The sequence below is a fragment of the Euphorbia lathyris genome, chromosome 7 (genome assembly GCF_963576675.1).
Source record: "Euphorbia lathyris chromosome 7, ddEupLath1.1, whole genome shotgun sequence".
Classification (NCBI taxonomy): Eukaryota; Viridiplantae; Streptophyta; class Magnoliopsida; order Malpighiales; family Euphorbiaceae; genus Euphorbia; species Euphorbia lathyris.
The window spans coordinates 76,769,078-76,793,802 of NC_088916.1; the positions used below are offsets into that span (position 1 = coordinate 76,769,078).

General features: G+C 34.4%; 1 protein-coding gene across 3 annotated transcripts; it reads left to right on the plus strand.

Annotated features, from left to right (window-relative positions):
* Positions 1 to 3,442: 3,442 nt before the first annotated feature.
* Positions 3,443 to 24,372, plus strand: LOC136234949 (sister chromatid cohesion protein PDS5 homolog B). Of its 3 annotated transcripts, none has more exons than XR_010691565.1 (32): positions 3,443 to 3,698; positions 4,176 to 4,412; positions 4,521 to 4,702; positions 5,105 to 5,225; positions 6,867 to 7,088; positions 7,282 to 7,498; positions 7,591 to 7,736; positions 7,847 to 8,004; positions 8,086 to 8,235; positions 8,303 to 8,351; positions 9,691 to 9,879; positions 11,213 to 11,392; positions 13,639 to 13,775; positions 14,213 to 14,333; positions 14,602 to 14,742; positions 14,900 to 14,962; positions 15,110 to 15,243; positions 16,117 to 16,234; positions 17,878 to 18,012; positions 18,117 to 18,313; positions 18,413 to 18,560; positions 18,677 to 18,826; positions 18,900 to 18,971; positions 19,162 to 19,440; positions 19,527 to 19,594; positions 19,676 to 19,727; positions 20,635 to 20,721; positions 20,839 to 20,900; positions 21,812 to 21,921; positions 22,030 to 22,118; positions 23,018 to 23,091; positions 24,015 to 24,372. XR_010691565.1 is itself a non-coding variant. In XM_066024439.1 (31 exons), the coding sequence occupies exons 1-31, from the start codon at positions 3,603 to 3,605 to the stop codon at positions 24,048 to 24,050; spliced, it is 4,131 nt and encodes a 1,376-aa protein (XP_065880511.1). In that variant the 5' UTR covers positions 3,451 to 3,602; the 3' UTR covers positions 24,051 to 24,372. The 3 variants fall into 3 exon arrangements, 1 of the variants encoding a protein (XP_065880511.1); XR_010691564.1 differs by having other exon boundaries at positions 22,030 to 22,112; XM_066024439.1 differs by lacking the exon at positions 22,030 to 22,118 and having other exon boundaries at positions 3,451 to 3,698.
* Positions 24,373 to 24,725: the final 353 nt, after the last annotated feature.

The following is a 24,725-nucleotide window of genomic DNA, read 5'->3' on the forward strand; positions in this document are numbered from 1 at the left end:
TACATAGATTACATGACAAAAAGTAAATGCTATCAACTCTTCCTATTTCCAATATCAAATGCATGAATATAAAAATATAAATATTTCACAAGGGCAATTTGGTACGAATTTTTTTCTTCTTCTCATTATATCCGGGTAGATTCTATCATTTTCTTTTTTTCAATCCCATAACCCATAAAACAATCATTATTGGCACCACTCGACAAAGTCTTAATTTTCCTTTTTTTAATCCCATAACCCATGAAACAATCATTTCTCCAAGTATTTCTATCAACCTTTTCCCAATTAGGATTAGAAGTTCTCATGAAGAGGTGAAATAATTTATATTCAACAAAATTAAATGACAACTCATGAACAATAATTATGTGAGAAAAATGTTCTCTAACCTTAGCATGACTATATATAAAATTCTCCACATCATTAACACTATCTGACATACCAACAACAACAGTGGTTGTCAAAGATAGTTGTTTTTGCCCTCTCAAATTAACTTGCCTCACAGTATAAAGCTTCAAATGCCGAAGAAAATGAGTTGTGGCATCGAAATTTGTTTTGTCCATCCACATCTTGCAATGGATATACTCAAACCATATTGTTCCATTAGGAGATTTAACTTCTTTAAACCCAGCCCCAACTTTTGATGTTCTTTTCCTTTTCTTTTTTATCATAAGGGTTGCTTTCATAATCATCTTCAATCTGAAATGGAGGCTCAACAACCGGGTTAAATGCATCCGGATTATCTTGATCAATGTTTATTTCTAGAGGAGATGAAGAATGTTATTCTGAAAAGTCATAATACCATGCTACAAACAAACATTAATTAACGCAAACATTAATACATTGTTGCAAACAAACATTAATATACTGCTGCAAACAAACATTCAAAGTCATAACAAACCTTAAAACAATACAATACAACAATACAAACCTTAAATCCTTAAAACAATACATGCCTTAATTAACAAACAACACAAACATTAAATAAACTTAAACATTAATACACCACTGCAAACAAACATTAATACACTGTTGCAAACAAATATTCAAAGTTATAGCAAACCTTTAGTGTATTTCTCATCGTTATGCAAAAAACAATTTCAAGCACTATCTACTATTGCTTTATCATGATCTATGATATTGAAAATGCAAATTAAAGCATTTTTTATGTACTTTTCTATTGTAATTTTTTAATTATTTAGATCAAGATTTATTATTTTTTTAATAAATGAAACAATTATCTTTTTTAGAAAAATAATACAATTGTGTGTAAATTAAGAATCTTTTAATAATGTATGCATTCTTTTTTTAAGTACACATTTAACCTCATTTCATAAAATCATCAAAATAAGCAGAGTATATTATTTGAGTTCATAAATGTAGGTTGTAATCGAGTCGAGCTGAGCTGGAATTTGGTCTGCTCATGCTCGAATCGTTAAAAAATTGATGAGCTTGAGTTCAACATCCTGTTCACGAGTTTGTTCACATGTTATTAATTATGTTCATAATTTTCGCTCGCAAAATCTCATTAACTATATTCACTAATTATGAGGGTAAATTTCATCTATGGTGTACAACATTTTCCCTATTTCACACTTTGGTGTATAACCTTCAATTTGTCTCACTAATATGTACGAACTTATATGTGACCTCCTACTTTAGTGTACAGCAGGTAAAAATGAACGGTCAACGCGCCACATCAGCATTTTGACCGGTCAAAAAGTCAAAAATTGGCTCACCATATATGTAATTACTAAAATACCTCTATTTGGTTTTCTTTCTAAAAGATGAATGGACATTAGAGGTGTTTGATCAGCAGCTCTTTCGATCTCACAATGTAGAGGAAGACATGGTTCAGCTGTTGAATTTTTTTTTTGTTGATTTCATGGGTTGATCTTTAAGAACCCACTGTGCATTTATTTTCTTTACCCATTTCCATTTAGATTTGCACTTAGAAACTTTACCTTTCATGGTATAATGGAAAGGAACAATGTCATTTTTACTTGGTGTTAAATAATGATGATGATGCCACAACAGCAGATAATCAGAGATATGGAGAATTTATTAAGAGGAATTGAAACGAGTAATCAAGTAATGGAAAGATCATGTAATTTATTTTCTGGAATTTTATCGCCGACCCAGCTTCATTGCCTCCGATATCACCCAACTTCTTCTCTCCGCCGTCTATGCTTAGCTTTCTTCATGATTTGACCCCTGTTGTTCATAGGAATTTTATGGAAGCAAATTTTATGCTTAGTCCTTCTAACTTTATGGGATTCAACATTTCTTGCCCATATGCTCCTAAACCCATTTGTGATTCTTCCACTTTCCGAATATAACCGTTTCTGTTGTATGCCTCTTTGTTGAGAGCTGCTCTCAAGAAAACCTATGCCTTGTGTGTTCTCTTCATCATAGTCACTAGAATTAGATTGTCCAGAACTTGAATTTCTTCTCCATCAGCCGTCCAAGCACACTCGGACAACATCAGCTATTACGCTTTTAAGAAAACATCAATCTTTTCCAGTTTTATACAAGTTTGATAATTGCAAAAAAAAAACAATTCATTTACTTGAGTTTTTAGAGAGAGGAGAGAGAGGATTTAGAGAGAGAAATGGAAAGAAAGGGAGAGAGAAAGGGGTTGCAAGGAAAATGATGATGGTATTTTAGTAATTTTAAAAGAGGGGGTATTTTAGTAATTATATAAGAAGTGAGTCCCATCTTTTTAAATGGATAGATGAAAAATGATGAGGTGGCGTATTGACCAGGCGTTGACCGGTCATTTTTACCGGTTGTACACCATATTGAGAAGTCACCTATAAGTTCGTACATATTAGTGTGACAAATTGACGGTTGTGCACCAAAGTGTGGAATGAGGCAAAAGTTGTACACCATAGTTGAAATTTACCCCTAATTATGAACTACACGGTTTTGAAACATATAAAACTAAATTTTACTAAAAAATTACGTTGTTCTACATTTCCCTTTATAAAAATAATATTATTAAAAAAGATAATCAAACAAACTTTCTCACGAGCGTGTTCATGAACATTATAATCCAACTTGGTCATGAACCTATAACCGAGTTCGCTCACGAACTTTCGAACCGAATTTTACCGTGTTCAACCTCGACTCATCTATAAATCGAGTCAAATATGATCGAGCTTTTATCAACACCGAACTACTCGTTAACAACTCTACATAAACACATCCCTTTGTTTAAGTAATATTACTTTAATAACCTCACCTCACCTCACCTCACCCTATCCTCCATTCCATTTTTTAACCTCCTCAAATCCATCCAAGCTTATTAATTAATTTGGACCGTCGGATTTGAGCACGAGTATCAGCTATGTGGCAGTGGCACACTGGCTCTGATATGGACGCGGCGGTTAGCAAAAACAGGCGCGTGATATCCACGCTGTAGGAAGGCGGGATCCTCCATGCTTTAAAAGCACTCCGCTCCCTTTCTTTCTCCCCTTCTTCAAACACACTTTATGTACTACACTGAAATCGAATTGGAAGGAATGGTGAAGTAAGAAACAACTACTACTTCTCAGAAGTAATCGCTCAACTAGGGTTTTTCATTTTCACTTTTAATTGTGTCAATGGAGGAGCCACCGTTGAAGCTCGTAGCGGAAATCGGTACTCAACTCGGTCGCCCCGCTCGCCCTAATAAAGACTTCCTTGTGAAATCGCTCCGGGTAAGCTCTTTCTGCTTAATTGTTAACCAGTAGTTTCAAATTAAATTTAGTATTATGTCACCAACAAAAAAAATTAAATTTAGTATTAGCGTGAGGATAGTGGTGGTGGCTGAACTTGTGTGAAATTCGAACGCAATGTTTTGGTATATTTTTAGGGTCTACTTGCTTTTGCATTTGGATGTTTGAATGACTGGTTCGTTTAGGTTTGGGCGAATTTATGGTCAGACTAATATCTTATCTGTATAGTATCATAAAGTGAAGTTCACCATATCGTTTGGGTAGTTATTTGATGCGTAACCTGCAGTTTCAGTATGATATAGTTCTGCATGCTGAGTTATATAGAGATGCTAAACAAGTGTTTAAGCTTGAGGTTTCAATGCTTATGATTTTTTCAGGAGTGTTTTTTTTTTTTTTTTGTCCGTTGTGCTGATAAATTTGTTATATAAAAGTTTAGAACTGCCCTATTCTGATTTGCAGCAAGCTGCGACTGCTTTATCACAAATCGAGCAGTCTTCTTCTCTACATGAAGAGTCTAAAAAGGCAGAATCTATGAAGAGGCTAGAAGTTGCAATACGACCCCTAACCAAATCTATTATTAAACATGGCCTTCTTCGACACAATGATAAAGATGTTAAACTTTTGGTGGCCATATGTGTCAGTGAGATGTTCAGGGTCCTTGCACCGGAACCTCCTTTTGAAGACAAATATCTAAGGGTAGTGAGATTCTCGTGTTCATAGCTTTGCAATTTGCATGCTTATACTTCTCTATATCCTTATATCTCTTAATGTATTTCGACTGACTTTAATCCTTTATTTGTAAAGGATATTTTTAAACTTATTCTCAGTATGTTTGCGGAGCTTGCTGATACTACCAGTCCATACTTCTCAAGGAGGGTTAAGATATTGGAGACTGTTGCCCAATGTAAATGTTTTGTTGTCATGCTCGATATCGACTGCAATGATCTAGTTCTTGAAATGTTTAACATTTTTTTCTCCATTGTGAGGTCAGAATGCTCCCTCCCTCCCTCTCTCCTGTTGTTTTCTGGTTTAAGTTTTTGTTCCATGCGGTGTTTCCTATTTAAATTAGATTGAAAATAGTTTGCTTTTCCATAGCTTGGTATTATTTGTTCTTTTGCCTGTTTTCTTTTTTTCTCTTGATTATTGAAACCATATGTCATGCATCAGATGGGGTTTAGAATTGAGTGATGCAAATTTGCAGATATATTATTAGTTTTACTTTTTCGATGACAACATTTGGTTTGCAATGTAGAACTTCATCCATTCCATGGCGCGGAGAATTTTCTTTAGTTTTTAATCTTTTTTGCTCATTTAGATTATGATTTTTATTTGTCTTTTTTGTGCTTCCATTTAGGGATGCCAATGACACTTTATTCTGTCTTTAACAGGGAAAATCATCAGGCAACTTTGATAGATGATCTTTTGTCTATAATGACACATATTTTACACGAGGAGGCTTCTCAGGCACTTTCAGATGTGATTCTGCGAAATCTCATAAAGGAGGGAAAAGTAAGCACTCATGGAATACCTATTCTCCAGCTTTAATGGTGTTAGGCTACTTTTCTTTTTGCATGAGAAATGGGTCATACCTATGGTTAGACTCTATAAAAAGTTCTGTTGATATGGTGGATTTTAGGTTTTCACCTGATATAAGTTGCAAACTGATCAAATTGCACTGAAAAGAAGTTGATATGATGTTTATGAATGAGGGAATTTTCTTTAAATATGCATGCATCCTCAATTTAAGAAATATGAAGCACCGATATTTCTAAGAGGTTGACGTACGCATATCGGATACTACGGGGATACAGATATGCCGGGGATACGGCAAAACAAGTATCCCTTTTTTTTTTCTTTTAATTATGGGGATACACTGGATACTTCGGGGTTGCGGTTCGGAGTTAATTAGGTAAAATTTAGGTTTTTTTTTTAAAATAACTTTACATAAATAGTGGTCAATATATACAAAATTAATATAAGTCCTTAATATAAATAATTAACTAAACCATCCCCCACGCACCCTTTTCTTTGCAAAAAAATAAATAAAAAACTAAAAGCTAATCAGTATTAAATGTTTGTTGATGAAGGAGTAATAGATGAAGAGCATGAAAATGTCTTAGAGTAGTCTTTAGACTTGGTAGTTTAAATAGTTTGACGTAGTAAATGTTTCTTTTTGATGAATTAATGACTTATTAGTTAATTATGAATGTCGTTCGTGGTTTTATAATGAATTATGAATGTGATTTGTGCTTTTATATATTTATGTATCTTTTAATTTGATATTACCAATGATATATATGTATATATATAAAAATTTGGTGTATCCCGTATCTCATATTTTTTAAAAATTCCGTTTGTCGTACGCGTACGGTGCTTCATAGTTTAAGAACAATTTGGGGGTGAAATTGAGGGATACCACAGCTTGAATGTCGAGAATTTATGGTTTGGTAGTATAAGGCCTTATTGATGTGGTTTTTCTCTAAAAAAATTACTGGAGATTATAAACTTAAGTTTGATGTGGATGAATATTATTTTCACGAAATATAAATTTCACCTATGTTTTCTTTGCTCATGAAACTTGAGCATGTTTCTTTTTATGATTGCTCAGACATTGATCTGCAGAAAGCATCATGATTAACCTGAAACACCAGAATAATACTGCATTTCTGTAAGTAGTTTGATGATGTAAATTCCAATTATGTTGTCATCTGCATGAGTCATGAGAAAGGAAAGGTGAGGATATTGGGTACTATTTGAATTGATAATTTGTGTAGAATTATGTTGGTTCTTTTCTAGGAATTAAAGTTCTAGGTGTGGAAGTTATTCTCTTGACACTGATAGTTGAAATCTATTGAAAGGTTCGCTTTATTGGCTTTGAAATTAGTTGCCATATTTGTATCAATATTGATTCAAATCCTACATCCATTATATATTGAGCATGAGTTGGCTTGATACAAATGCTTGGTTTTTTACTCAGCATAACAGTTAATTTTCAGTTATCACCCTTTCTGAACATCTTGTCATTATGATGAATGTGGATAGCAATTGCACATGCAAAAGCTGTATGCAAATTTCTAGTGCTGTTCAGGAGTAACTGGCATTAGCCAATGCTTTACACTTTTCTTCTGTATTCACTTGTAATTTTTGCAGGCTGCATCTTCTGCCGCTTCTCAGCTTGCTGTTTCTGTGATAAAAAGTTGTGCTGAAAAGCTTGAGCCCTTTATTTGTGGGTTCTTAACATCATGTTCTTTGGATAGAGATGCTGTTGAGAGTGAGCTCAAAGAATTTTATCATGAAATCCTGTTTAAAGTCTTCCAGTGTGCTCCTGAGATGCTTCTGGCTGTCATCCCTAACTTGATCCAAGAATTACTTGTATGGTTTCTCGTCTTAGTTTATCTCAGTTTATAGATAATGTGGTATCAGTACTGTAGAATGATTTATATGTTCCTCTGCCCAATTACTGAACCTTATATTTTTTTTTTCCTCTCCCACTCCCATCCCCGATTTTTCAGATGCACCATTTCTTGTAACTTGTTGACCGTTTAATGCTATTGTTATATTTCAGACTGATCAAGTTGATGTCCGAATAAAAGCTGTTAATTTAAGTGGAAAGCTCTTTGCAATGCCTGAACAGCACGTTGCACAGAAGTATCACAATCTTTTTATTGAGTTCAAAAATAGATTCTCTGATAAATCTGTGGAAGTCAGACTTAGTGCCCTGCAGTCTGCTAAAGCGTGCTACATGGCGAATCCGTCCGGGAAAGAATCGTCTGAACTTCTGTGTGAGTCATTCGGCAACAGAACATAGTTTATATGCTGCAGACTCTTTATTAGGCAGTTACTAAAATTAATTTGTTACCCTTCAATTAAGCAGCTGCTATTGAAGGTCGATTGCTTGATTTTGATGACAGAGTGAGAACACTGGCAGTAGTTGTTGTATGTGATCTTGCCAGGTTTAACATGAATTTTTTTTCGCCTGAACTTATATCAAAAGCTACAGAAAGACTTAGGGATAAGAAGGTATGTTTTTTCGTACAAGGTTTGGTATACTTTAGTTCAATTATTTGGATATATGTTTGTCAGATTCTTCAGGAAAAAATTAGGTTGTCTAACTTGTGAAGGCCTTGCAGCTATCTGTTAGGAAGAAGGCGTTTCAGAAGTTGATTGAGGTATATCAAGAATATTGTAATAAGTGTTCTGAAGGCTATTTGACTATGGACGACCACTTTGAACGGATTCCTTGTAAAATCTTAATGCTTTGCTATGATAAAGATTGTAAAGAGTTTAGGTATGTATGTTGTTTTTCATACAAAACCCTTCCAATCAGAACGTGAGATTTGCAATGCCTGATGTAGTGTATATTCTGTAGGTCCCATAACATGGAGCTTATTCTTGCAGAGAGTTTGTTTCCTGTTTGTCTTTCGGCTGAGAATAGGACTAAGCACTGGATCCATTTCTCTTCTCTTTTTACTCCCCTTCATGTGAAGGCACTGAACTCTATTTTATCACAAAAGCGAAGGTATTGAATATTATTTAATTTTAGCTGCATAGGGAGATTTTTGTCCTAAGTTTTGTTTTGTTTTCAGGTTGCAAATTGAAATGCAAAGTTATTTGGCCCTACGGAAGAAGCAAAAGGTAATATTACATGGTTTTGTAGTTGGAATTAGGGAGCTGTAGATTATTAATATTCACATACCATTACTACTTTTCCCGCTCTCTAACAGCTCTTCTACAAGATTCTTTTCTTTGTATGATTCTTATTTTAGCAACATATATCAGCATGTTTGTTCAAGATTAAATCTGGACAAGATTTGTTCTTTTTGATTGAATCCATATGAGTAAGCTGTTATTTTATATTGTATGGCTGGAAGAGAGCTATAAATCCTCAAGCTTGTATGGTGAAGGATGGCCAGAGGATTTTTGATTAACTAATTGGAGTGTGTTTTTTATGGCTATGGCGGTCCTCTTTGTGCATCATTTGAACTTTTGGTGTTAAAAGTATGCAGTTTTGCTTTGTCTTTTTTCTTTATTCTGTAAAATGGCTTACGGCCTCCCTAGAATTGCTTGTTTTTGTGCCATCTTGTACATTTGTGCAAACTTTCGATAGTATAACTAATTCTCAAACTTAGGTTTCAATTCCATTGGGTTTTGTTAGTGTCTTTCTAAATTGTTGTTTATGGATGTTTTTAAATGAGATTTAATGGGCTTTCGTCAAGTTTTCTCTTTTTGTGTTCTTTGTAAATGTTACATTAGTTATAAGGAAACGCTAATCACTTCTAATGAGCATGACCTTTTCTCTAATTGCAAAGTTACCGACCACATAGGTATGTTATTTGTAACTGGCAACCGCCTTCCTTTGCAATTTTTTCACCTAACTAATCAAGGTAAGGCGTGTCCACACCTTACCGAAAGTTGGCTGATGGTTCAGAAATGCGCCAAAACGGTCCAAATTTTCAGATTTTTCATCAAACACCATAAATTTCTCCCTTGGTGAAGTATGACACAAAATCATTTTTTTTTTAATCACCAAATGTTTCCAAAATAAGAGAATTAGATAGAAAATATCATTACTAATATAGTCTTGTCACTAACCAATTGTGGATACGAGAACATATGGTCCTTTAGTTTCAAATATTTCATGGTCTTCTTCATTGAAAGCAAATTAATTTATTTTATTCTGCTCCTTTTACATTTTTTTAATCTTATAATTGAGTAGCAGAAAATGATTTATTTTGCAAAAGTATGTTCTCTCTAGCAAAATGTATGGAGCTGAAATGAATGGCGAGCATCTTCAATTTTTCATTATTTGATTGATATTTTGTTGCTTGCATGGCATATTTTTTGTCCCCTGGTACTTTTTTCCCCTCATTTTCATTCTGAATGTTTAATTAGGCTGGTGTCAAATGGTTATTCTCAGTGTTGCTGACACTTTCATGAATCTAAGTATAATTTCTATTTTACCCTAATGATGCAGGACAATAGTTCTGAAGAAATGCAGATGAGAAACAAATTTTCTTTTTTGAAAATGTCAGCGTTCTTTCCCGATCCTTCCAAGGCTGAAGAGGGCTTTCACAAGTTAAACCAGATGAAAGACAATAACCTTTTCAACATGTTAGAGTTATTGCTGGTTGATCAGACAAGTATAAATGCCCAAACAACGAGAGTGCGCCGTTTACTCTGACCTTGTATATACGAGTTAATTAAAAGATACATTCATCAAATATCACTGCATGGTTGCTGTTGCTTTTTTTTGAATAAAACATGCTGTAAATACTTATATTTGTTTGCTCTATTAATCTATAGGCTACCCAAACTTCAATATTTATGGATGTCTTGCATTTGCTTAGATTTCATTATATGCTTGCTATTGAGTTAGAGGGAGAAATGGGTGTACAGATAGTAGAAATACAAATACTAATAAAATTCTTGTCCTATGTACCTTGTTATGATTCTCGATGAACTAAAATTGGACTTCACACATGATTTGCATGCCTATCTAATTATTATTGTTATTGCATAACTATTTCTGCAATTGCTTCTGTTATGTTGGTAATTTTATTGCATGGAGAATAGCTTGGGCATGCAAAAATTTGGTAATCACAGTTCTAGTGTATTCTTTAGTTGTAATTTGTAGTTTGTACGGTCTGGTAGTTCATGACTATTAAGAACATTTACCATATAATTTCTTACTCCTTGACGGCATGTGTGTATACATATTCTTATGATGTTGATTTCACGATGAAGTTTTTCTAACTGTTTATATATGTTTTTTCCACTGTATTTGTTGAAATGGTTTGTATTATTGTCAACATATATTTGAATTTTTTCTATGATCCTCAAGTTTGATAACACTGTCAATGAAGTCATGTTTTGCTGTTCGGTAAAAGCTCCCATAGATGTTTGCGAATGTGTAAATTATATACTATAATTTTTTTTTTCACTTCTCAATTGAGTTTGAGTTATTTTGTGAATTAGCAGAAGCCAGCTTGGTTTGATTGAGTCTAATTCCGCTTCACTGTTTTCAGTTCCATCTACAATTCCATTTTTGGTAATCATGCATAGATGGAAATCTGGCCTTCAATTATTGTTGAATTCTGTTTTTGAATACTTGTGTCCTTGATTTATGCTGCTGAGATTTTATGAAGATTGTCTATTGTTCTATTATCTGATAAAGAATTGATTTCTTTGATTCCATTAGCTCCTTTTCCTACCTAAAATAATAAAAGTATTAGGTCAAGCTATGGCTTAAGCTAAGGAATAGTCAACCAGAGGCTTTATTCTAGTGAGGGCTTCTCTTGTTTTATGCTGATAAGGGTGGGTGCATGCACAGTTTTGATAATAGTTGAAACTTTAGTTATCCTTTTATTTTTCAGGGTCTTGTGTTTCCATAAACATTGATGAGCTTGCCTCTTTTGTGCTGAACTTTTTTTTTTTTTTGCTGCAATTATTTCTCTGTTCGCTCCTAATATGTTCTTTTATATGTGCTCCATTTTTAGGATAAATTTCTGAAAATGATTGGAGATAAGCATCCTCAGTTTGAATTTCTACAACAGCTGTCTTCAAAATGCTCATTCAATATATTCAGTTTGGAGAATGTAAGTTGTATATTGGATCGTCTTTCCAGCAGAGTGTCCGGAAATGAACATCTGGAAGCATCTTCTGCAAAATTGCTTCTGGTAAGAATAATTTTGGTTTAGTTACATATATGCAGTGCTTCCCCTTTCAGGTGGAATTAAAAAATTTCCACCGGGATACCCGTCCAACAGTTGGTTTATGCTGAATGTTGATTTTCAGATAAGGGTAGAAATGATTTTCAAGGTTTGGGGACTGTGGAAAATTTACCATCACTCTCCTTATGACTTGCATGTTAAAATTAAATTTCTCAATGTCAGTTTGAGCTGTATATGGTTTAAGGAAGTATCAATTAGAAATTCCTGTAAAGATCATAAAGAAAAACTTGACTAATTTTATGTATCTAAATGTTCTTAAACCTCCATGTACTTGCTGGTTTTATTCTGTTTATTTTTGAAGCACGGTTATATGGTGCATCTAATGGTGGAATCCTCTGGTTACTATGAAAATATTAGAAAATGAGAGTATGTGATAATTAAATGTTGTAGCTGGTAATCCCTAGTGATACTAATTAAAAAGCTAAGGTTTGGTGGAGAAGTAAGATACCAGATTTTTGTATAGAGATAGTTTTCTCTGGGTGAGCGTTTTGGCTAACAATCTGGTACCTTTCATTTTTGTAACTTGCCAGAATTAGCGAAAGCTTTGGCTATTCGAGAAGCTATCCTTTTGGGATTAATGTTGATGCCACATCTCAACCTGATTCTCTTTTAAGCTCATTTGCATGGTTGTCAAAACAGGACAGGTCAAAGAACCGGTGAAGACAAAGAGGGTTAAGGGTTTAAGGTTCAACCAGGGTTCAATCGGGGTTAAACCGTTTACAAAAGATCATGTAAAAACTAATATTTTTAGTGTATTTTAACCTTTTAACATAGCAAAATATTAATAATATTAATAAAAATGTATACTAATAGTTATAATAATGTCATTCAATACCTGGAAATTAAAAAATTTCCTCTTAAATCCTTAATTGACAGATTCTATCGAGATTTGAGATGAAAGCCACCAAAAGACAAACAGAATAATTTAAAACTAAAAACTAGCCCTAGAACACAGTTTAGTAGATTGCAAATAGGATAATAAAATAGAAAGTAAAAATTAAACTGAAAATTACAAGTACAGAATTAGAAATTAGAAAGTAACAAAGTTGTACCATCTCTGTATCAACATGGAAGAAACTAGAAAGAATACCTAAGGACTAAAAAATAAAGTTATTGACTTATTGCTGTGCATAAATTCTCAAATTCCCATAAAACGTGTCTAGTAGTTAATTCATTAATGAGTTATTGACAAATAATAACATATCTTTGTGGTACTTGTCTCCCTAGGATGACCAGTAGCGCTTAGTCGTTGTTTTGTTTCGGGGTCGTTGCCCCTCCCTGTTAATAAAAAAAAAAAAAAACAAGACTGAAATTTTGACCCATGAAACCCACTAACCCGTGACCAGTTTTCCGGTTTAAAACTGTTCAAGCGCTCGGTTTTAAGCGGGTTTTCAGCAATGTTAATTTTTTGGGTAACTCCGGACCAGTTTGCTTGCAGGGTCCGGTTCAACTGGGTTGACCCGTCCGGGCCTGTCTGGGTCTTACAACCTTGCTCATAAGTATCATTTAGAAATTCCTGTAAAGATTATAAAGAAAAAATTGACTAATTTATGCATCTAAATGTTCTTAAACCTCCATGTGCTTGCTGGTTTTATTATGTTTATTTTTTAAGCACGGTTATATGGTGCATCTAATGATGGAATCCTCTGATTAGTAAGATACTAGATTTTTGTATAGAGATAGTTTTGTTTGGGTGAGCGTTTTGGTTGCAAGTCTGCTATCTTTCAATTTTGTAACTTGCTGGAATTAGTGGAAGCTTTGGCTATCCGAGAAGCTATCCCTTGGGCTAGATTTCGAGGTCTCCAACAGCTTTCTAGTCACTCAGATGTTCAGATGGTGGTTCAGTTTATCAATAACTCCTCACCTGATTGTTCATCGCTTGGGGTCGTGATTTCTGACCTCCTTCGTGAGCTTGAAGATGTCTGCCTAGTTTTTTTTAGGCGTATTGAGAATGATACTGCTCATTCTTTGGTTAAGTTAGCTTTTACTCTTTCTGTTTTGGGGGAATGTTTTGCCCCTTCTTTATTGCTTGATGTTTGTAATCGGTTTTTGCCTGTTCCGTTTCAATGCAGTTTTCTCTGCTTTAGTAGAATGATCCGCCATCTCATTAATTTTTGGTTCATGTGCACTTCCTTTAGTACTCATGAAAACCTCATTTTATGTGATGGTAACTGCCATTGTTTCTGTTATAGGCAATTGTCAGCTTTTTCCCATCACTTCTGCGAGGTTCTGAAGAGCAGTTCCGGATGTTGTTAGTAGAGAATCCGACTGATGATGTTCTTATTGAAATTTTAGCAAAAGCAAGTTCTCATATATCTGTCAAATTCAGGTAATTCCTGTGTACAACATTTTTATTAAAATGTGGCACCATGAAATTGACTTTGTAAGAATGTACTATGGTTTTTTCATCCTTTTTCTTATGTGTCTGTCATGGAATGTTTAGGATATGTAACATTGAGTGAACCATGTCGAAGAAATATTACATCCTCCGCCGCAAGCATGGTTATTGCCTGCTTTACACTCTTGAAATATATTCCTGATAGCATTTTTTGGATAAATTCTCAAACAAACTAATTGGGCTTGAGTGTAATATCAAAGGTTTTCTTTTCTTGAGCAGGAGTTGTAGGGGGAGAAGTTACTTTATTTATCTATTTTCACTACCTTATGGAGAGATCTCATTATAAGGAATGTGAAGCTTTTGTTTTTATGTGTTGGCTGTAACTTGGATTGTCCTAATTTATATATTTATTTATTATGATTAATTAGAGACTTTTACCCTTTCTTGGAGAGAGTTTGTAAAGAGGGAACACGGATTCAGTCCAAGCATGCTGTTAAAGCAATTGCTTCATTGACCTCTGAGCAATTTGTTTTATCTGAGCTGTGCAAGGTGAGTACTTTATGGCATTCAACACTTAAACCTTCATTACTTTCTTTATATTCATTATGTATCATAATCATGGTTGTAGTAGATCTATTAACTTTTTTTGGTGAACGAGTTTTTCATTTTCTGATGTGTATCTTCTACTCCAAGATTTGTGTCCTTCGATTTGCAATTTGCGGAAGTATTGTTAGGTTTCCATCTGCATTTGCTGATCTTGTTAGTTTGTAATGTGCAACTGCTTTGTATTGTGCTGAGTTTGTGTTTTGACTTTCAGGAACTTGTAGATTCTTTAAATAAAGGGTGGAATGTTCCTACAATTTTGCAGTCATTGGGCTGTATAGCTCAACACTCAGTTTCAGCATTTGAAGCTCATGAGAGAGAGATCAATTCATATATATTCAATAGAATTTTTCAGGTAATCAGAAGGGATCTGTGCTATATTTGTGGTGGTATATTTTTGTCCTGTAAGTGCATCAGTAAAAAAGAATAAGGTTTTACTAAAAAAATCCTGATGTATCTTACTAGGTCATTAGGAACTACAATCCATGTAACATGGACTCTTGTATGTGCAGGTGCAACAATCTGACCTTTCATCTGATGTGACTTCTGAGTGCAGTCATTCTTGCAAACTGAAGGTATGTTTTGAGCATTATTAATTTAAATTGTGCTGTGTGTGTGTATTACAGCACAGTTAATCAATTTTGGTGAATAAAAGTCATGTTTGAATTTGCTATTCAAGGTCCATTTGTGGTAGTCTATAAACCCTATTTGTCTTTTGACAGATATATGGGCTGAAAACACTCGTCAAGAGTTTTTTGCCATTTCGAGGATCTCATGTCAATCGTCAAATTGACGACTTGTTGGGTGTTGTGTTAAAATTTCTGCAAGTGGGTGATTATTTTGATGGAATCATATGGTATGTCTCCAAAACTATCACTTGTTTATCAAAGAAAATCCTTCAGGAATTTTATTGATTGAAATATGTTTTTCAACATTTTTTAGTTATGTTTATGATAGCTTAACAAATCAGTTTAGACCTTGATTTTCATTTGCATTTTTTATGAGTTTCCAACCAACAATTCCGAATTTGTTAAGCTATACCTTTAGCATACCGTTTTGTTTTCTATGGACCTTTTCATTCTCCATGTTTTTGTTAGCTGTTAGAAAGTTTTGGCTCATTCAGGTTAATTTTTACTTTTAGCCGTTGCTTGATTTGAGCAATTTCTTATTCAAATTGAATTTAAGTGTTCTTTATTTATGATAATTAATTTTCTTTTCTTGAGTGTTAGTTTTTGTTTAACTTGAACGTGTGCTTGTTAATTTATAAATACATACTCCCTCCATTCCACTTTATAAGTCATTCTAGCAAGTGAGTTTTTTTCCCAAATATAAGTTGTTTTAGTTTTCCAAGAATTTTTAGTTTAGTTTTTCGGTCCAAGCATTACATTTTTGTCTTGGTCCATGTGTTTCTGAACATTCCAAGGCTTATTCCCCAACCATTACATGAGAGAGAATTTTTTTTTAAGTTAACCAATGTAAACTCATTAATTTGACTCTATATTAATTGTATTTCTTAATTTGTGTGAAAAAACCCTAGAGCGACTTATATAATGGAATGGAGGAGTATCATTTAGCATTTTTCTTAGCATGTGAGATATTGATTGCCGATAATAGGCCTTCCTTTTGAGTTTTTGTTTTTGTGCAATTGTTAATTTTCGCATTTTGTGGTTTGATATAGTTATTTTTAGAAGCATACTTTTAAAATATGTTCATGGTTTTTATTTGTCAGTGCAAGTGACTTACCACATATCAGATTAGCTGCTGCAAAATCTGTACTCCGGCTGTCCAGAAAATGGGACCCATACGTGTCTCCAGAAATTTTTCGCCGAACAGTTTTGATGGTAAAGGTATGTTGGTTTGTACTGTATATATGATCAGCTGGCAGAAAAGATAAAGAGCTTTGCTTTCTTGGGAGATGTCCTGAAAATTAACTTAATGCCATTTGGCTGTAGAAATATAGCTACGTTAAGCAAAATGAAAACAGTTATGTGCTCTTATGCATTTACATTTAATTCTCAGATTTTTTTGCCCTTCCTATTTTCCATCATTAGGCAACATTAGTTTAATATTGCAACAGAATAGCAGGAATATTTTGTTCTACAAGATATAACCATTTATATCCTATGAAGCACGGACTCGGGTGCGGACACGGATGCGGACGCGGCAAACGGCATTTTTAGAAAATATGAGACACGGTGCGGCGGGACACGGCAAATTCTATATAATTAATTCTATATATATATTAGATATAAAATATATAAACAAAACTTGCTAAATCACAAAACAAATCGAAGAAGGAAGAGAAAGAAGCTCTAAGCGTTTATAATCGCGATATACAGGTGAGAATTAGATGTAGTTTAAGTTTTTTTTTTTGTCAAATTTTGTAATTGAACCATAGGTTTTAAAAGATTTTAAAAAAACCCTAAACTTTTACATATTTTCACAATAAGCCGAGTCCCCGCCGTGTCCCCCCGAGTCCCCGCCGAGTCCCTACCGTGTCACTGCCGAGTCCCATCCGCGTCGCTGCCGAGTCCCATCCGTGTCCCATGTCACCGGCGAGTCCCTGAGTCCGGCGAGTCCGACACGGCCACTGCGACCCCGGGGAAGAGTCCGTGCTTCATAGTTTATATCTTTATGTATTGAATATTCTGATGGATTGAGACAAGGTCAACGAACCTATTATTGGATATCGACCTGTGTGAATGCTTGTATAGAGGATGAAGTTGGCAGTTATTTTGGAGGATGCATTAGCAATTCCATGAATTCTTTGTTAGGCATCCAGCTTGTCAGAGATTATACTAAAACTATTCTTGGATCTTAACTATCAGCTTGAGCTTTTAGTTCAATTGGTTCCATGACATGGTATCAGAGCCTTTTGGACCAAACCGTCGAGGGTTTGAGTCCTGGCAACCTCATTTATTGATGAATTTAACACATGGTGGGATGGACCTGGCTTGCGCACGCTTCAAGCCCAAGGAGCATTTGAGGGGATGGGTCAGAGATTATAATAGAACTATTCTTGGACCTTAAATATCAACTTGAGCTTTTAGTTCAATTGGTTCCATGACACAGCTTACGTTACTACTGCATTTGCTGCTTAATATGGCATATAAGCTATTAATGAAGAGACGCTGGCACAATAATTATACCTTCCGTGGTTTGGGGAAATAATTTGTATTTTCCATATGTACTCATCATGAGTATACAACCTATTTCATGTATCACATATGTATTACAGCTAATTAACACCTCCACTCACCCGGGTAACTGGATATAGACATGCTGTGAGTTGCTTTTGATTGACAGCTAATGGTGGAGGATGCATTAGCAATTGCATGAATGTTTTATTAGGAATCTGGCTTAGGGTACTACTGCATTTGATGAGCAATGTCCAATACAATCTAATCCACGAAGACTACTAGTCAGTGGAATAATTATACTTAAGCCTCAGCTTACCACACTTAATTTTTTCCCTTCTGGCCAATGTCAGGACTCTTCTTCGTCAGTTCGGGGACTATTTCTCAACAAAACGCACAAGCTGTTAAAGGAGCATAGTCTACCTATTAGATATGCATGTGTTTTTGCGTTGGCTGCATCTGATTTGTCTAAGGATCTGCAGGATACTGTATGTTTTGCTTGCCCATTGTCTACATTATTCTCTATATTTTTTTCAATATTCTTTTCTTTGTACTTGTTTTAGCTAATGTGTGCTGTAATTGTTTGTTTTAGTCATGTAAATACCTGGAAGAGTTTATCAAGGACTACAGCACAAAAGCTGGAAATCCCCAAATATCTGCTGTACAAGAAGGATCTTTTACAAATTATCCGGCGTACATAGTTGTATTTTTGATCCATGTACTTGCTCATAACGATGGTTTTCCACCTGAAGACTGTGAGGATGAGAAAGCATACACTTACTTTTGTAGGCATGTATTTGAGGCTAATTTTAGCAGTAACATTGATTACTATGCACTAAATGAAAACTACTATCCTTATTTATTTCTCATTTTACTGATTTTTTACAGTCCATTGTTTTGGGTTGTACGGGCACTACTAAATGCTCATGTTGTTAACGGCAACATGGATCTTGTTAATGACACTGCTGTGTATCTGCTAAGTATATTTTCTGCAATTAAGAAAGCTGAAGATGCTGAAGATGCCACACAAACTCTTGTTAGTATTATTTCATTTCTTTCATATTAATTAATTTTCACAAGCCCTTGGATAGCATTCTTTTTCTCTTTATTTTCTATTGTTTATGGATCCTCCTAAAGAGAAATGTGATGCAGAAACTGCAAATTCTGGCAGAGATTGGGACCGGCATAGTATTTGCATTAAATCATGATTGCAATTCATCATCACGATCATCAAGTGCTCCTGAAAGGATTTTCCTTCCTGCGTCTTTATATAAATTAAGTTCAGTTAAGAAGTCTGATAAGGCAAGTTCTAACATCTGAAAATTTTGTAATTTTAATTTGTTTCTCATTTTCTAAACTTTTTAATCATTTGTAGGAAAATTTAAAAGTTCCCTCACAAAGCTTTTTCAAAAGAGTTGTGGATGGTCTCAGATCCCAAGTATCCATGGTACATATCTAGAATACTGATTTCCTTGGACTCATGTAATTAGTTAAAATTTTCACTTCTCAGATCTCAGATATCTGTGGTACATGTCTAGCATTCATGTAGCTATTCAAATTCTCACTTCTCACTTCAGGTATTTGTTCTAATAAAATATCTTTTTACCCCCCCCCCCCCCTCAATTTTCTTACTCTAGCCGGCCAGCAGCCTTCCAAAACGTGGTAGAAAGTGTCAAGAGGGTGGATTACAATCTGGAAATTACATGAGATTGAACTTGACATCATGTAAGAATGCTAATATATCACGGAATGAGACAACCGAAAGGCAAAAACCTTCAAGTCAGGATATCAATTTGGTCCAAAATGTTGTAAAGCGCGTTCCTGCATTTGAAGAAAACAGCAGGGTAGACAGCCCTGTTACTGGTGAATCTTCCAAGCATTCCGCAGGCAAAGTTAATGAACAGTGCTGTGCAAGGGCATGTATCTGCCCCACCTTAATGCATTTCAAAATTTATTGTTTCATTTGAAAATATAAAACTTTTGTTGTATCTTCTTTCAACAGGTGTGTAGTACCAAGAATGATGCATTAATTGGAAAGCGAATCAAAATATTTTCTCCTATTGATAGATGGTGAGGTCCTTTTGGTGGAAGAAAATACATTCTCGAACCTCTTTTAAGTGATTTTATATAAACTAGTGGTTTTTCTGTCAGTTTCTGCTCAGGCACAGTAGTTGCTTTTGATCCTGCGAAGAGCGTTCATAAGGTAAATAATTTGTCTTCTGTACTATTGGTGTTATCTCTTGGCCCTCATTTACTCTGTGCGCGTACAATTAAAGCACATTTATTTTGGATAGATGTTTTAGTGCATTAGTTTTATGGGAATGCATCTATATATAGGACGCCATGTGTTTTGGGCCTGCGAATAGGATCTTGTCATGGATCCTTTCACAAGAAAATCCTTGATTTTCCTTGATTTTCCTGTTCTTCAAGTCACCTATCCTTGTAGCTCAATGGTTATCTGGAAAAGATCACCAAACTCCCTTAATTCTTATTTGACTGAAATTTCATGATTAATATTATGGGATATGATCCTCTCCTTTAAATGGACAAGGATCCTAAGTACACAAAAATTCTTATTTAGAAAAACTCCCAAATAATAGAACTCTTAAATAATATAACTTTCTAGCTGTGTGAACTCTTAAATAATACAGTTTCCTAAATAATTTAAAAGCACTAAATAGAATGAAATCCCCAAACTTTAGCTAAAAGACCTAAACCCTTATTGCAGCATTGTAAGCATGCAATTGTGAACCTTCATTTTTGTTGGAGGAAATTGTGAAATTTAATGGTCTGATGGATATGTATGTTTCAGATGGAAAGGAATCAATGTTTCAGTGTCATTTTGTTTTCAAAAGTTTGTTTCCATGTAGGATGTGTATGTTTTATTGTGCACAAGTGACACCAGTGATTCATAACTGCTTGGTCATTGAATGAATTGCTGCTCCTTTGTGAGAAGGAGATGATTATTTACCTTCGGAGTATGATACCAAGTGTATATTAAGCTCAAAAATTCGTTAATCTATCTTGAAATAATTCTTTTTCCTGCTTTTTTTTTATTAGCCTGAATTTGTGTAGTTGATAGCGTTAAATTTCTTTCATGTTGTTGACAGATCTCATATGATAGTGGTGATGTTGAATTACTATGCTTAGATAGTGAAAGCTGGGAGACTATTGGTGAGACTTCCCCAACAGAGAAGGTAACGGCACAACAACATTAAACTCGTTTAGCTTGTAAATGTGAAATTTTGGTATTTTTGGTAGTCATAATTGCTCGTCATTATTATACTTTGCTCAATACTAATCTCCTTGTATAGACCCTTTCTTCCCAAGAGATGAAATTGGCAGATGAAGCAAAGACATTCCATTCAACTGATTGGTGAGTTCTTTATGGTGGACTTACTTTGGGCATACTCATATCAAGACCTTGTTTTTGTACTACTTTTCTGGGATAGTGCTTGTACATTCTATTTTGATGAATATTGGGTTCCATCTTTTGTTTTTATTTTACCTATGTTGATGGGTTTTCCCTTTTCTGAAAGAAAGTATGTGTATGGTTGTGCCAGGGAGAGAGAGTTGTGGGGGGGGGGGGGGGGGGAGGGTGGGGGAGAGAGAAGAGTAAGAATCAAAGCGGCTGTATTTTTTATTTTTTTTTATCTCTGTGTCATGTCTTTAGTACTTATTCGTTACTATTTACAAAGATGTTCTTATAAATTTTGTTAGTTGTGCATTTGAATATCTTTTGTTTCTGAACTAGCTTTCTCCTCTTTTGTTTTTATTTCATAATTGTGTTACATGATATGCCAGATGCAATTTGGTTATACTTTTATACTAACAGATGTTTTCACTTTGGGTTGTGCGTGATATCGGGTCACAACTTTCTCTTGCCTGATGTTTTATTGTCAAAGCTTTTATACTACATGGCAGTTTTTTTTTTAAAAAAAAAACCTTAACTAGAAGTGTTTAGCTATACACTAAGTTCTGTTTCCTGGCAATTGAGTTTGTATTTGTTTATCAATGAATTGCAGCCAGCTGGTGAGATTTTACTTTTACCATTTATCACACTGATAAAGGGATTAATGGGGTTAGTGGGTTTTTTTTTTTTTATTTGATTGGCCTTAATTAGGTTCTCTCTCTCTCTCTCTCTCTCTCTCTCCCCGTGTGTGTGTGTGTTGTGGGGTACAAAGATAAATGACGCGGTTGATGAATTCTAAATCATTTGTTGACATATGGCTCACATTTTCTTGCCTTCTAGATGTTGCATAATCTCAGTGGGTGTTTCTCTTTCAGTACTGCAGAAGAAACCGTTGATAGAACTGGAGATGGTGTAGTTGTGCTGTCAAAAGAGGTGACAAACAAGGAAAAGGAGAAGTTCCATAAAGGAAAGACATCTATTCCTGGTAAAGTTTCTGTACATTTGATCATTGGCCTTTTGTGTACCTTCCAGGTATAGATCAATACTTCTTGGCAAATATGTTGTTTTTCACTGTTTCTATTTAAATGTCCAGAGAATGCCATGCATATTGGAAGTATAATATTATTCAGTTCACAGACATGACATGGGTGCAAGAAATATATTTTTAAAAGCTAGGTACTGGTATGTTTGTATATTGTATTCAGTGATTAAGATAATAACTTAAATGTTTGGTTATAATATTTTTCGGATTTTTGGGACTAAGCTAAAAAGATGATTATATATTTTATTGTTTTGTTTGGTTCTGAGAAAGGCTTTCCTAGTGGTTGTGGTTGCATATGACAAACAGTATGTTGGACACCATAATGTTTGATCATAACAGTTCCCGTACATCAAATATTACAGGATGGATACTCACTGGAAACTTGATCAAATTTCTAAAATGGTTGGCAAGTAAATTTCTGTTTTTTTTTTCCAGCCAATTCATAAATTGAACTTGGGGGTCATAGGGCTTGTTAGTTGGCACATCAATTTTTTTTTAACTAAAGCTACATAATCTTGTTCTATTGGAAGTATGGAACTCTTCTGTGCAATCAGAGTAAATAAGTTCCCAAATTTGAAACTTAGTGATTAGCTGAGAGGTCGGTTGAAATTTGTTTGCTTTACACCTTCACCTTCTATACAGGGGTAGCAATTCGGTTATCATGTCAAAATCGTGTCATGTTATATATATGGTTTAAATGCAAGAAAATGAAAATCATGTCAACAATGTTGTGTCAGTCGGATTGTCTTTGTGAATCATCTTTGTCATGTCAGAAATTGCCACCCCTACTTCTATAGAAAGATGCCTTCTACTACCAACGTTGCATGGTCATCTTATAATTAAACAATCTCTTGTACAGATGATATTTAAACATGTTTGTCTTGATGATATAGCACAGGGGATTTTAGATGAGGGGAACTCTATTTTCATGTACATCTAATCTAGTGTATTGAATAATTTATTTTCATATGTTTCCTTTGAGCCATTAGAAGTTGCGTTGCAAAGTTTTCATAGAGTTTATTTAAATATCTTTATGCAGCCAAGAGGAAGAAGGTACAGAAACTTTCCTCGGACGCATCAGCATCAGAAGTCGTTAATGTTAATGAAGAACCTGTAAGCCTTGATTCTGTTTGCTTTCATGCAGTCTTCTCTGTTTAGGCGACTAAAGTTTTGCAATAGTTTTGTGGAGTTTCTAGTGCGACTTGGAAAAAGTCTATCTGCAAAACATCTATACTTAGCCATTAGTATCTTTTCTTCATAGGGCAATTAATTTGCCATTAATAGGGTAAATTGCACCAACAGTCATTGATGTTTGGAGTCTATTTTATAAAGGTCACTGAATTTCATTTTTTTAGTTATTCCAGCCAATTTGTGTATTAAAACACACTGGAACGTTGACCTATAATATAGAAGACCAATGACTATATTTCAACTAATCATGCCAGGCAAGAATGTAACTTGTTTGAAGTCGTTTGTGTCTTAGGATGTGCCACTTTAGCCATAAAAGTCAAACATGCCCGGCATGACGCTAGTTGGAACAGTCAATTGACTTTTGTGCTACATCATGAGTTTCTATATTCAAATGGGCTTGAATGACTTCAAACCAAATGTGAAGTTTAGTGATTTTATTGAAAGAAAATGATGTTCAGTTTCCTTAATGAAACAAACCGTTAACTTCAGTTATTTGTTGCACATCCAACTATCCATCATCACCATGTCGGATAAAAATGTGATTTTCTTTTAAAAAAATGGTGCTTTTGATGCTCCACATGGTAAACATGTGACTGCCACATGTCTACCATGACGGCCATAAAAATAAAACGTATGTGGTGTAGCTCTTAGTTAATGACTCAAGTTAAGTGGAAAAAAAACGAACTTCAATGCCTTCTGTGAAACGAAGTTCAATATCCCATGTTTAGTATTTACAATATGCCTTACCTATAACAAGTATTTTGAATAACGACCTTACGCTTACACATTTAAGCTCTTTATACAATGACAATATCAGTGTGGTTGAGTTTGTGTCTGCTTTTCAGCTTGTCAGAAGATCAAAGCGGATTCGGAAAGTGTGAACTGTTTCTGATGCATTGATGATTCACCTATCCACCTGCACTTGCGAGGTCCAAAATCACCCTGTGCTCGTTGAGAATAACCTGGTCCTCTAAAGCCATACAGTTTGGTGTTATAGTATTAACATATCCATCTCTTGCCTTTGTGGATAAATGCACAAATGTAAAATCTGTATATATGAATTCAATGTTTTAGTTATATTTAAAAAAAATAGTAGTAAATAGTTATTTTTTTTTAGAAAGTGTCAATATTTGCTCTAGTACTAAATTGGTTTATATGCTTATCGATAGAATCTGTTAGATTCTGAGATGTTTTTGTTACTAATGTGGTATTTATGGAGTTGGTATGATGTCTCTTTAGACTTTAACTTGACTTTAATTATAGTTAAATCGTGGTATTTTGGTTTTTTAGTATTTCTTTTAAATAAATTAAGAATTCCATTAAGAATCAAAGAATAAAAGCATCAGAGGTACAAAGAGGAGGGGCATCTAGCCAAACTTTGAGACCTGACATAGTATAAAGAGAATACCTAACGTGTGGCGACATTATTTGTATGAGTTTTCTAGTATATAATTTGTTGAAAATTTGTATTAATGATTTTAGTGGGATAGAAATTAAAGTTTAATCGAGTGATCACGTTGTATTTATTTGAAAAATGCAATTTGAAAGATGACCCA